Raw genomic sequence first — 13,969 nt, 5'->3', positions numbered from 1 at the left:
TTAACAGGCCACAGCCATGAACGTGCTTTGGTCGCCTGTCCTATCTCCAGCGCCGCGTCTGCGGCAGAGCTGCAGGGACTCCTTCACAGGCTTCGGTCTTCCCCACGATTGCGTGGCGTCTCCTTCGCGAGACGGAGGGTGCGTTGCAGGACCAGCTGAGCGTAGGTCGCCTCCGCCGCCATTCTCGAAACGGAAGTCCTCTGACATGGAGCTGTCCCAACCGCGTGCTTTCACTTTGGAGATGGCCCCGGCTGGTTTGTACGGCGCTAACACGTCGCCGCCGTTACCCGCGCGACTGCATTTGTGTCGAGTCTTCGTTGTCGTATCGGAAAGGCTGCGCCCTTTTTCTTCACAGTTCATATCCGTGCTGCTTCCGCCAGTGTCACGGTTGTCGACTTCAGCTTGCCCGGGAGCTGCCTGGACTTGATAAAGGCCGCCACGATCTGCCGCTGCATTATGAGCCTGCGTGGCACTGGGCGCGACGAGGCTAAAGCTGAGCGGCTTCGGCTCATCTCTCTCATCCGCCGACATTGATGCCTCAGTGTCTCCAACCGGATCAGCCAGGGACCAGTTTGAACAGCCGACCGCAATGCCCGATTCGTCAGCTGTGACCGTATTGCTGCTTGCGATTGCACCGCCAGGACTTGCGTACATATCGTTCTGGCCATTGGTACCGATCTCGGGTTTAATTTCACCGCTCGTAGTGACGTCGCCGAGGTTGCTCATCTCACCGTCGGAATCGACGACACGAGCACTGCACAAAAAGCGGTCGGAAACACCTGCGATGCAGGGACGATGACCCTCTGCTTCGTCGCCGGCATTGTTCCAGCCAGCCACTCCGGACCCACGCACACGGGGGCGGACGTCGCGACCCGAGGCACCTGCGCCGTTGGCATCATCGCCGATCCTCGCGGGGAACTCCATCCCTCGCTGCGGCTCGCCGACCCACAACGGGGAGCGCAGCGCCAGACACGTGCGCTCCGTCAAGGAGTCCTCGCGGTTCTCCGGCCCAAACTCCGAGCCGTTACCCTGACGCGCTTCCCCGCCTCCTCCTCCTCCGCCGCCGCCGTCGCACGGATCCCTGGCGCAGTCCCCTTCGCCGTTGCGGCCGTCCGAGTCCCCGTGCGTCCCTCCGCCGGCCCCGCCGCCCGCTCCGCCGTTGCCGTCGTTGCTGCCCCCACCGCCGCTGTCCCCTCCACCTCCTCCACCTCCTCCACCACCACCTCCTCCTCCTCCTCCCTCCCCGCCGCCTTGGCCATTACCGCCATCGTCTTCACTGCCGCCGCCGCCAGGTGGGACGGCCCGGTCTCTCTCTCCGTCGGCTCCTCCCGTGTCCTCCTGCGGGTTGGAGCAGCAGCGCAGAGCTCAATAGTACAATAGTAATCACATTCGTGTTCATCGAAGAAAGCCTTGATGCCCGGAGAAAAGCCACTAAACATACTATCCCAGCGGTCGGCAACCCAAAATAACAAGAGACAATGATTTCGAATTCGGTAGAAAAAACAACAACTCAATATTGCAAGAGCCGCAATGCAAGTGGTGAATACGAAACGGTGGTCCTTAATAAATAACATCACGAAGCAGTTCTTGAAGAGCTGCATGTGGCCCTGGAGCTGCAGGTCACCGGCCCCTGGTCTGGGAGATGACGGAGGGTTTAGAGGGTTCGATTAACAACCACGAATGTGAGTCGTGGATAAAATGCGCCTTGCAAATGTGAATTCTTATTTTATTATATGGTGATACTACGATTCATTGTACATTTATACGGTCTATGATCGCACGCTGTTCCATTTCTGAGCTTCAGGAGAGAATTTTTTTTTTCACAGAGGTACTATCCTGTACCAAAAAACACTTTTATAGATGGGATTAAGTATATGCATGCATTTTATGCTCGGGGCACTCTGTATATTGAAACAATGGTGCAAGTATCTTAAATCTCCCCCCACCCCGCCACCCGCCTCTGTCATATCAACAGAATTAAATGGCTTCACCACGGTCGATCGGCAGGTCGTGTCTGGTGGGGTAAAGTGGGAACACTCCCTTCTAGTGGATGCCCTTCCATGAGCAGTGGCGCATGAGCAAGTAATCGCAGGGTGGCACCTTTACCGTTAGCTTTCATGAGGTCCAATATAACTGTATCATCTTTTAGTCAATAAAAATACAGTTACGTCACGATCACCATTGCTAATTTGTAACTAATTTGGAGGATCAATTTGTCAATTTGACAAAAAAATAATTTGAGGGTTAGCGCACTGCGTTATAGACCTGGCGCACAGAGTTTCATTCCTGGCCACGGCTGACATCAGTGACGAGAGATATCTGAACCGCTCCTGAGCACCTCCATCCCGACACTGGTTTGATGAAGGTCTCTCGATTTAGAACGAACATTGTAATAATTTTTTTGCCATTTGGTGAATCAGAAAACCGTAATTTTCGCCTTTACAAATGCATTATTCACAATACAGGACAAACGAGGATAATGTTGTTTTGTTATTTTTTCTTGTGCACGACTGCCAACTTAGCATTCATAAGGCATCTTAGTCTGGCTCTTTTATTGTACTAACTTGCACGTGTGTGTGGATATATATTGTGGGGGGTGGAATTGTAATGGTTAGCGTGCTGCGCTACGAACCCGTCAACCCGAGTTCGATTCCTGGTCACGGCCAACACGAGTGATGATTATCTGCACTGGACATGGGCCTCCCCCAGGTTGACTCAGCCTCAAATGAATACTTGGTGCGGTGTATAATTGACTAGATGCCTGCTAAGAGCACTTGCCCCAAAAGTCTGTTATGGCTTTCATAATAATGCTATACTGGGAGATCTTTGCCTTGTACGTTTGCTGATTGCTAATGTTGGCATACACATATGAGAAAGCTAAATAAAATGACATTTTATTTTTCAACCCTTTGTCAATCCACTGCTGGAAGAGGAGCCCCTCCCTATGCCGTTGTCATCAATTCGTGTTCACTTTGTTTTGGAAATCCACCACCGCCCCTCCTGTGAAGTTTTCCTGACTCGGTTGGGAAGTTGGAACCTGGGTCTGGGATGTGGCCTAACGGACTCATTTCTCTGATGTTCATAACTTTTGTTGTTGTTAGTTCTTTTTGCTTTGGTGCCATTACTTAATTTGTCTACTAATTTTTTTATTTTGCTTGGGTAGTAGGATTTAAATTTGCTTTGGTAGTGGCTGTATATGCGATGTGATCCCTCTCCATAATGAATGTACAGCGTTATGTGATGCTATTATATTTATTCTCCCATTCCCATCCCCGAATCTTCAGCCCTGTATGACAATACGATGCGGGGAAAACGATCAGACGGCGATGCAGATGGCGCAGTCTGGTGGTGTCCCGTGTGCCATGCTACGTGTTCCGTGTGCCGTGTCCCTTGTCACACGTCCCGTGTCACATCTCCCGTGTGCCGTGGCACATGTCCCGCGTCATGCGTGCCGTGTGCCGCCGCCACCGCCACCTGCATGACGTCGCGCGCGTCTCTCAGGAAGACGACGAGGACCGTGATGTTGTCGCTGGAGCCGGCGTCGCGCGCCGAAGCCACCAGCCGGTGCGCCAGCATGGCGGGGTCCCCGTCGTTCTCGCGCAGGTGCTCGCCCACGATGCGCGCCGCCTCGTCGGGCTGCACCGTGTCGTAGAAGCCGTCACACGCCAGCAGCAGGTAGTCCTCGCTGCCGTCCAGCGGGAACGTGGCGCAGTCGGCGTCGCACGACACGTACGGCTTGTGCTCCATGTCGCCTGCGGCGGTGGTGGGGACGCGGGTGGAGACACGAGGCGTACGGGTGGGTGGCTTGCGCCATGTGCTGTGCGACGCCAGGCCAGATGAACAACACGTGTGCGCGCGTGCGTGCGTGCGAGTGTGTGGATTGAATGTGTGGGGAGCGGTAGTGCAGCAGTTAGCGCGCTACTCTACGGACCCATGAACCCGAGTTCGATTCCCGGTCACGGCCAACACCAGTGATGATTATCTGAATCGGTCCTGGGCCTCCAACTAGGTCGACTCAGCCTCAAATGAGTGGCTGGTGCAGTGTGTAGTAAACATCGCCACTGGGGAGATAAAGGTGGCCGGGCATGGTGCTGGCCACCCACCCTCTCGTGTGCCGTGCCGGCCTTCATAAGTCCTCGCTAACAGCGCTTGTTTCAACAGTCTATCAAGTCGATACGGGGGATCTTTGTGTTAATTTTTTTTATTGAATGTGTTATTTATTTTGTATTTGTTTCGTTTCCCCAACCTTTAACCCCAATGGGGTCAGGTTATGAGACCAAGAATCCACTTGGAACTTTCGCCTGGTAGTGTAACCCTTTTTGTCAGAGAATGGTCCACATGGAAGCGGATATTTGAAATCCCATCAAGTGACGACCTTTCATCTCTTGGACAAAATCAACTGATTTTTTTATTTTATTTCTCAGAGCTGGCATTTAGATAAATAAAGCACAAAGTGCCGTTAGTTTTGTGTGCAGACATTGGTGACTGGACTGAGACCAATCAAGTCACTCACCTTGGCTACCTGAATTTAAATCAAGAATGTCGGTGGTGCCTGCTCAGCGCTCCAACCTTTGAGCGACCCGGCGACCACCTCAAACGATCGATATGCTGAACTACGTGACCACGTGACCCACCGATTGCCCTCGACACGGACAGCGTCCCGTTCACCCTCCAGGCTCCAAACCAAATGACGCAGCCTCCCAGAGCCTCTATCCTCTTCTTCTCATCCTGCAGCATTCGGGCACGCACGCACACACGCACGCACCACCACCACCACGTCAAAACATCATGTCGCACCGCAAAGTCACAACGCCACATACTGCGAGCACTCCACCAGGGTTCTCGTTCAGGCTGTACACCACCCTTCATAGCACAAAAACTAGTAAACCTACATTTCCATACCCGTATTGTTGTACAGGGAAATTTCGTTTTCAGGTCCATACAGCGTACAGCCGTCTCAATACGGGCAAAAAAAGGTCTATTTGTTTGTGTTTTTCAATTGTGATGGGACATTGTGGGATGAACGTTGAGATTTATAAAGGCACGGGGTGACCGATACGGTCTGAATTGGTCTGTAATGAGGTAGGCACTGATAAGGGGTCGATAGCTATGCATTTTGAATTTGGATTTCCCAAAAAAATTGCAACCCAGAGGTTGCTTAGATTCACTCAAAGAGTTGGGTCAGATATACATTGCTGACTCTCATGTTAAAACACAATCTTCATCATTCGTAAACCGTGTATACTTGAACTCCTGTGGGTGTGACACTGAAGCCGATGCAAAGCCAGAAACGCTCTTCCCCCGTTACCACCAGTGTATACAACAGAAGACAAACATTTCGATTTAAAGCTTTCGTGACTGCAGGGATTCATCTTCTTGGTTCTTTCGGTAAAGTCACGTAGAAGGGAAGTAATAAAATAACAAAAACAAAACATAATAAAATAAAGCAGCCGTCTGCTTTATTTTCACCTGAAGACGGCTGCTTGCGTTGTAGCCGAAACGTCGTGAGAATTCTTTTATTTTAAGAAGACAACAAGTGAGTGAGGTCACCTCGCGGTCGGGCTTGTGCGGAGACATGAGCTCCACGGGGCTGCCCTTCCTCACGAGGATCACCTGCGAGTCTCCGAGCCACGCCACGTGCAGTTCGTTGCCCCGGATCAGGGTCACCACGCCCGTAGAGCCGCAGCGCCAGTTCTGACGGGAGCGCCGCAAGCCAGGATGTTTCGTGACACTTTTTTACCGATTGGCCGTGTCGGGTGGTGGAGGGTTACGACACATTTATAAATAACGCGATCTAAACCCAAAAACGTTGATTATGAATAATATTGGTCGCGAAAGCCTGCTACGTGTTAAACAGGATGTTTCTGTTTGCGCGTCGTCGCTTTAAGATGTTCTCTGTTCATATTTTGTTTTGTTGCGGTTGTTACCCGACTCAAGAGCCGCATGGCTCACAGGGCTATGCCTGATAAATGAAACTTTGAGGGCACGGGGCGCGTGCCGAGTGTCACAGCGACTCACGAGCGGAAATCTGGCACGCAGCTCGAGGGGGGTGGGGGGGGTCTGCAGGGCACAATTTGCGCGCGCGAGCAAAAAAATAAGTGGTTCCGAGACCATCAAAAATTTTTGGCAAAAAAATTGGTCACGTTTCCAGAGCTGACGAAAATGCTTTTTTTTTAAAGCCCCAGATTATGCCCCCCCCCCCCATCTCAGCCCCCCTCGGCCTCTTCAGAGAGTTCCTCTCATGCCCCCCCCCCTCTGACTTTCCACAAATTAAACCCATCATCATCCACCAGAGATGGATGAAGATGGGTTTAGTCAACCTCTGAATTGATTTTTCCTGGTCTATTAACGTGATGACTTGTTCACGGAAACCCTGCAGCCACTATAGACTCTGCACGACCTGAGATGGTGAGACAAAATAAGATTCTGACTGACCATAACCGCATTTCAAGACGATTCACTGAACCGTGGAAGGGGGTGAATAGCTGACCAGTTGATTCAGCATGTTCCATCTGATGAATGTTAATTACACTCCAATAATCCTAGGCGTCATCATACTTTACAGTTATCTCAATTTTAGCTTTTACTACTGCGTGTACTTTCTGTTTGCTTTCACAAAAAATGCAATTTGTACATTTCAATGTAAAAATACAATCCCGTTACAGTACTGTCCTGTACATTACGAATTGCAAAATATTGGTGGAGTTGTAGTGCATTGGTTTGTGTACTGCACTATGACATCGTGGACCCAAGTTCGATTCCCGGCCACGGTGCCGAGTGAAATCTGAACTGACCCTGCACCCCAAACCCACGCTGACCTGAAGAAAGGTCAAATGACCCCAATGACTGACACGACATAGAAAGGCGTTTTTGTTGCCAAAGGGCTGTAAATAACGGGATGTTCTTAGATGAAAAATTCCATTGTCTTTTTTGTTTTTAAATGTAGTTTTAAACGTGCGGTTGTAACGTTGGCAACATATTCCTCGATGAGCAATCGTCAACAGCAGGTGACAGAATCACTCTGAAAAATCACGGCCGAGATGGTGGGAAAAACACTTGGAACACTCAAGTAGCTACGCGACGTGGCTTGCCAACGCCACAGCGAACAGGTGGAGGGATTATTTTAATCAAACAATTTACAGCCCTCTGCCCATCTACTGCTGGATGAAGGCCACGTCAGTCACGGTGGTTGTTTGACCATACTTCACCACGCTGCTCAGTGCGGGTTTAGTGAAGTGGGACCAAGGAATAGTTTCTGATGTCACTCGACAACTGACGCTGGGCCGTGGCCAGAAATGTGACTCAGGCCACTGGGTTCACAACAAAGTGCGCTAAGCATGGCGCCACCATCAAAATCAGAGGTGGGGAACATTTACCGACGACCGAATATGACGTTCCAATGCATGGTGTGCCACATGTTAACACACCTCAATGCAAAGGCCTCTCGCACAGCCGAATAATTTCAACGCAGTGTTGTCAGGATGAAAATACCCCCTTCTAGTACCAGATTAGTGCGGCTAAGATGCAGTGTGTATCATTAAAAAATTACAAGGCCTCGTATGGCCAAAGATTGCCACCTCTTGAGGTACAAAAATCCAGGCAATATAGCGTGGAAAGAAGACTGTCTCACGATACCAGCAGAGGGCAGAGTTACCCATAAATGTATTGTCTTGAGTGGCGTATGATCCTGCAACTGACAAAAACCAGGGCTTTTAATGTCCTGTGAAGGCTTGAGAATTTTTCAAGACAGCTATGTGAGCAAAAAAATTGGCAACTAAAATTGTGAACAATACTCACCACTGCAAACCACACTGGCCATTGTGAACCACACTGGCCAAATACGAACCACCACTGGCCATCGTGAAGCACAATGGCCAATTTCAACCCACAATGGCCATTGTGAACCACACTGATCAACTTCGAACCACAGTGGCGAATGCGAATCACAGTGGCCATTTGTTAACCATACCGGCGATTGCAAACTACACTGGCCATTGTGGACCACACGGGCCAATTCTGAACCACACTGGGTATTGGCCAATTTCAACCCATACTGGCCATTGTGAACCACACTGGCGATTGCGAACTACACTGGCCATTTCTGAAGCGCATTGGCCATTGTGAACCACCACTGTTCTCTTGTGAACAACACCAGAAAGAGGTGGTCACTCCATTGTGGCCCCAGGGCCGCATGAAACGAAGCCACGGCCCGGCCGTGTATGTCCCCCACGTGCTGCTCGACCGCGTCTTGCATCTCCAGACGCCGCAGCGGCGTCCCGCTCCTCCAACTCCACACACCTCCTGGCGAGCCTTGAGCACGAAGCGCTGGTCCGTCTGGCAGAACGCCCGGCGCAGTGCCTCCAGGGGGTCGCGGCGGAACGAGCCCTCGCGTGCCAGGCTCACGTGCAGGTGCGTTGCCGCGTAGATGGCGGCGTCGACGCCTCCGTGGCCGTCGAATATCGCAAAGTACGCCTGGTCGTCCTCCTCCTCCTGCAACACACGGCACCACGGCGCGCATGCACACACGGTCGCACGCCCGGCGCGTGGCGAGGGTCGGAGCGGGCGGACGCCTTCGCGTGCGGAAGCGGAGTGCATGAAGGCCAACCAAATCAATGTCTGGGAGGCTCTCAAGAGATATGCAAATTCTTTTGTCAAGGCGCCCTTTCCCCCCCTTCCAACCCAGCTTAAATATATGCTCCAAGCATGGTGCTGTTTCATTCAGACGCTATCGCCTCGACAGACCTGGTTTTCACCTGAGGACGGCTGCTTGCGTTGTGGCCGAAACTTCGTGAGAATTATTTTATTATGTTTTATTTTTATTATTTTATTACTTCCCTTCTACGTGACTTTACCGAAAGAACCAAGAAGATGGGACACGTGGTGAGCTGATGGCGCCTTCCCTCTGCCATTCCACTTTAAAGAGCAACATGCACTCAATCAGTAGCCCGCCCCACACATAAAGAAGCGGCCTCCTCCATCTCTCTGATGTTCGCCCTGCCTACTCATCATCCAATCTCGGCCCATTACCAATAACAATCCCCGCCATTTGCTACTAAGTGACAGTGACCTTACCACGGCCATGTGTTAGGCCAGGTGCACTTTAAGGCCATGTGAAGTGTCAAAGGCTCGCTGACAGGAGGTCAAGGGACAGACCCAGGTGCCATGGGTTGACTGACTGTACTGTGACAACTTGCTGCGTTTTAGCCGCCCGGCGCTCAGCTCGTTGTTGTGAGCGTCACTCCACTGCCCTCCGTTTTTGCTGGAGGGTGACTGCCTCCAACTGCCCAGTAGCGTCCTTCACGAGCCTCCTTCATAGAGGCTGATCTTGACACCCCTGGTACAAGTCCACTCAGCTCCACATCCTTCCGTACCGCATGAGTCCATCTCTTATCCAGCCCGTGTCGTACACGTTATGTTAAGCCCCCTCTATGCGGCCAAACAGAAGCTGCTTGGGCATGTGGTGGCTGGGCATGTGGTGGCTACATGACCCTGCCCACTACTCAGCTAGCCCCAGCCATTGCCCATGTCGAGTGAGGCCAGAAAGAAATGAAATGCCTCAATATCTGTGTTTTTTTAAATACTTTAAGACACCTGAACATTGGTGGTCATAAAGGGACCTATGGACAGTCCACATTTACATGACAGGGGTGGCCACTGCCTTCGGACCTGTACTCAGCAATTGTTTGTTTAAAAAAAAAAAGTAAAAAAACCACGACCAAGTAAACCCCTTGACTGCACCTCGCTGGTGAAGAGGGCATTGAGGTCCTGGAAGATGACATGGCGGTCCTCCATCTTGCGCCGCGTGTTCTTGATGGCGTGCAGCGAGATCTGGAAGCTGCGGCGCTGGCGAGAGAGCGCGGGCGGCTCCTTCTGCCACGCCACGCACACCTCGCGCAGCTTGACGAACACCAGGCGCGCCAGCTTCACCGAGTCGTACACTGAGCGGGTGTTCGGAAAGAGAGGGGGGGTGGGAAGCCTTACTGCGGACCGAATAGGAACTTCCAATACCTTTGGCGGGAAACCAAACAGTAGTCGACACGAAACTTTAATCACCATGTGTTCAACTACTTGAAAGACAACAGGTGACCGAATGCAGTGGTGTGGCCAGGTCCAAAATACTCCCCTCTAGCACCCGATTAGTGCAGCTAACGTGAATTAATGGATTAACAAAAAAAAAACGTAAGTTTGCCAGCTATTATGAAGTGGTAGACCTTATTGGAGCTAAATCTTGTAACAGTTCTATAGTCTTGCCCGCACGTCAACCACCCCTCCACGCCCGCTGTCTAAAGTTAGATGATTTTTTTCTTGAAAGTTATACATTAATTAATTAGAGTTCTTAAAATTCAAGGACAATACAATTTTCTGACTGCTCCCAGTGATTTGGCGGGGCAATGTTTAACTATTTTTGTACATCAATGCTGTTCATGGCCCTTACAATATCTGGCACATATAAAATAAGTCTCCAAGTGCAACATTAACACTACCTTACAAGATAAAATCAATAAATATGGCATTGTGAGGTGACTCGGTCGCCTCCATTATGAGGGCACAAACTGCTGACAACATTCAATTGCGATCAAAACAGGTCGCAAGTGTTTCAAACGCAACATTGATCCGTCTGGAGGAAGCTGCCGTGGCGTAATGGTTATGAACTTGGACTCGCAATTTAGAGGTCACTGGTTTGACCGTGCAGCACAGCAGCTGCAACATTGGGTAAGGTTACTTGAATCCCGCCCGTTTCTCACCAGCCAGAACTTTACCCGACCACAGTTTGCGTGCTGTGGGGTAAATTGTGGATAATCCCACCGCTTACAAAAGGTGCAGGTCTGCGTGGAAGAGTAGGCCAAAATTAGAATAAAATTAGGCCCTTTTCTGCCAGCAATGGGGGTAAAAGTGTAGGGTTGCACCTTTACACTTTTCATTGATCTGCAATTGCGCGTCGGTGGTGGGTGGATCAAGTGCTGTTTTATATAAACGATGAAAGAGATGCCTTACCTTTTTTCCATTTTTTTCCATTACCCACAGTGTGCTGAGACAGCGAATAAATAATTTGGGCATCTTTGCTGATGCGTGTAGACAAGGTCACATGAACAGCGCTTCTGGCAAATGGAATGGCTCCATTATTCAAATAGCCATGAAATTGAGTCAAATGCAGAACGTGACATTGTAAACATAATTTAGCATCGTTTCTCTCTGGTTTTGGAATGGAATGTTCATTAAATGTTAAGTATGAGATAAGAATGGTTTGATGTCACAAATTCAAGCAATCTCCCAGTTTACTAATACGTTCCTGTATGACTGAAGCATGCTTGAAATGACGCCTGAGACAAAAAGAGGAAACATGTGGATGGGAAAATAAATGCTCATAAAGGCGTCACATTAACTGTTAAGACAAATAAGCAGGCTTGGGGAGGACACGTCGCTAGGAGGGACAATCGGCGGTGTTTTATACTTATAAGAATCAGAATATTGATTTATACATTTGCTCACGTGCAGTGCTTCGTGGATTGTTACGTTGCAGGACCGATACCAACCCTGACGCCTGTTGTATATTTTGGGGTTTGCGTGTTCTCCCCGTAGTCGTGTGGATTTTTGTTATTCGAGTCCTTCGATTTTTCCCTCCACATTTAGAAACGTGCGTTTAGATTATCCGGCTGCTGTAAATTTCCACATGATACGCCAGTTCAATGAGCTGTCATTTGTGGCCAGGTCGCTACTGAAAAATAAGTAATAGCTCAGTGGGCCTTACCTGGTCAAATAAACGTAAATATATATATTAGCGATGTGTTTACCATTCCTATACTTTGCACCCCTATCGTGTTTTGTACTGTTTGTTGTTGTAACTTTCTGACCCACCCTTACTGGACATCTGTGAAAAAGAGCTTTATTGCTCATCGGATTCCTTCAGTATGAATAAAGATTCAAATTTTGAGATGACAATGGCTTGGGGAAGATATCATCCAGCAGTTTAAACATGGCATGTAGAACCTGGCAATACAAAACTTGAGATAAGAAGTGCATTCTACGATTTTGTGAAACTCCTGTATCAGACCGGTTTGTGAGGTAGCCAGGAGATGGCAGTACTGCACGTGTGTTTGTGAACCCATCCGTGTGCCGATACATTATCCTCTAGTACTGGGGTCAACAACCTGCGGCTCTTTAAGGAGCTGCTTCGTGACCGTTATTTATTAAGGAGCCCACCGCCTCGTATTCACCGTAATGCATTGCGTCTCTTGAAATATTGGTTTATTTTTTTACCGAATTTGAAAAAAATGTCTCTTCTTGTTATTTGGGTTGCCGAACCCTGGGATAGTATTCTCTAGAAATCAAGGCTTTCTTTGATAAACAACCAATTGTATTACTATTGTACCAAGTGGCGGTGCTGGGCATAATCAAACGAAACAAAAGCTGAGGCCTCCAAGCAGCTCAGCAGCCCTGATTCATGAAAAATATATGGGTGTCTTAAATATCAGCTCAAATTCAAATCCTCATAAACACAGCATGCCAACTTACATATAAAATTAATGTCGCTCTTCTCTTGTATGCGCATCTCTTTGATCGTCTCACGGAAACTGCATTTGTCGACATTCCATTTATCTCCCTAAGTATTTATCTCTTGTCTGTATCTCCTCCGTTATCTCATGAATATCTGACTCATTGAAAGGGGGAGTGGGGGGATGGGTCGGGCACCCAAAAATATCTTATGCTTTGCCCCCCCCCCCCCCAATTGTGCGCAGTAAACATCTTAACTGCTCAGTCAGGAGTTGCTAGATAAATAGATCACATGTTTGATATGGTTATGGAAATGAAAGCGATGTAAATTAACATGCGAAAAGCTAAGAGGCAGACCTCTATGCAGGCAGGTAGAGAGATCCCATTGGCCTGATAATACACCGTACATAATCAATACACTGTACATAATCAGAACATGGAGCAAGGACACTCAGGGAATGCAGAGGGGTTTGGATCAAGAGAAAACCCTCTGTAGCTGACAGCAACATCTAGCATGGTGAAGCGGAGGATGATGTATTGAGTGCACACTTACACAGTGGTTCCTCAGTGCCCTCCTTGATTTGTGCGGGGCAGAGGCACGAGGACAGGTCAGAGGCCAGCACCTCGGCGGCCGTGGAGCGAGCCAAGGATGCAGCCAGGAGATACGGGGCATTGCTGTGGATTCAGGACAGGTAACAACCCAGCAGCACAATTACCAACAACAACCATAATAAGGGAATTTCATCGTCATCATCATTAGCCATCGTCTATTGGCTGCCTGGTGAAGACATGTCCATGCCGTCGCCGTCGCTCACAATGCTGCGATGCCACAATGTCACACTCCTGCACGTGGAATTATCTTTCGTCGCTCCATCTCCACGCAGGCGGTAATTTTCTTGGTCACATTCTGTCTCTAAGGCATCTGTAAAATTATCTATCCAAAAAAATAAAATTATCGCAGTCTCCAGGAATTTTAACTCATGGGAAGGTTTGAAATAAATAAAAACAATACATTGAATATGGGGAGGGGGACCAGAGTACATGGAGAAACTCCCATGCATATGAGGCGATAACACTGAAAGCTCTTTACAGATGAAGGTAGATTCAAGTATCCTTTTCTGTACCACCACATCTGGCCTAAAACCCCTAACATCACATCCCGACTCGACGACTGAAACTGTCTCCTCTGTGGCCCACCCTCAAATTCCTCATCGCCAAACTGAAGATAATCTAAAATCACGCTGCCGTGCATCACGTCCACGCTTGTAAATGTGATCACGTCATCGCAATTGCAGATCTCTCCACTGGCTGCTAACCTGGATCGATGACAAGATCGCAATCCCCATCTTGAAGGTCCTCTATGAACGTACCTACGTCTCCATCTCTCTCAACTCCTCCAACACGTTGTCCCCTACCTATCTCTGAACTCCCATCTCACTCTCCTCTCCTCCAGGCACTCTGTGCTCCAGCAACCAAG

The 13,969-nt window shown here is 49.4% G+C and overlaps 1 protein-coding gene across 1 annotated transcript in view; it reads right to left on the bottom strand.

Annotated features, from left to right (window-relative positions):
• The window catches only part of LOC144945463 (uncharacterized), a 73,630-nt gene continuing 59,661 nt past the window's right edge, over window positions 1–13,969 (bottom strand). Inside the window, exons 2-8 of the mRNA XM_078873981.1 lie at window positions 13,046–13,167; window positions 9,739–9,938; window positions 8,299–8,490; window positions 5,551–5,694; window positions 4,635–4,728; window positions 3,475–3,752; window positions 1–1,338 (exon numbers count right to left, since the gene is read on the bottom strand). Coding sequence (XP_078730107.1) covers window positions 1–1,338; window positions 3,475–3,752; window positions 4,635–4,728; window positions 5,551–5,694; window positions 8,299–8,490; window positions 9,739–9,938; window positions 13,046–13,167 — 2,368 coding nt within the window. The remainder of the gene's footprint in view (window positions 1,339–3,474; window positions 3,753–4,634; window positions 4,729–5,550; window positions 5,695–8,298; window positions 8,491–9,738; window positions 9,939–13,045; window positions 13,168–13,969) is intronic.

The sequence above is a fragment of the Lampetra fluviatilis genome, chromosome 37 (genome assembly GCF_964198595.1).
Source record: "Lampetra fluviatilis chromosome 37, kcLamFluv1.1, whole genome shotgun sequence".
In the NCBI taxonomy this organism is placed as follows: domain Eukaryota; kingdom Metazoa; phylum Chordata; class Hyperoartia; order Petromyzontiformes; family Petromyzontidae; genus Lampetra; species Lampetra fluviatilis.
This window is presented reverse-complemented; position numbering and strand designations above follow the sequence as displayed.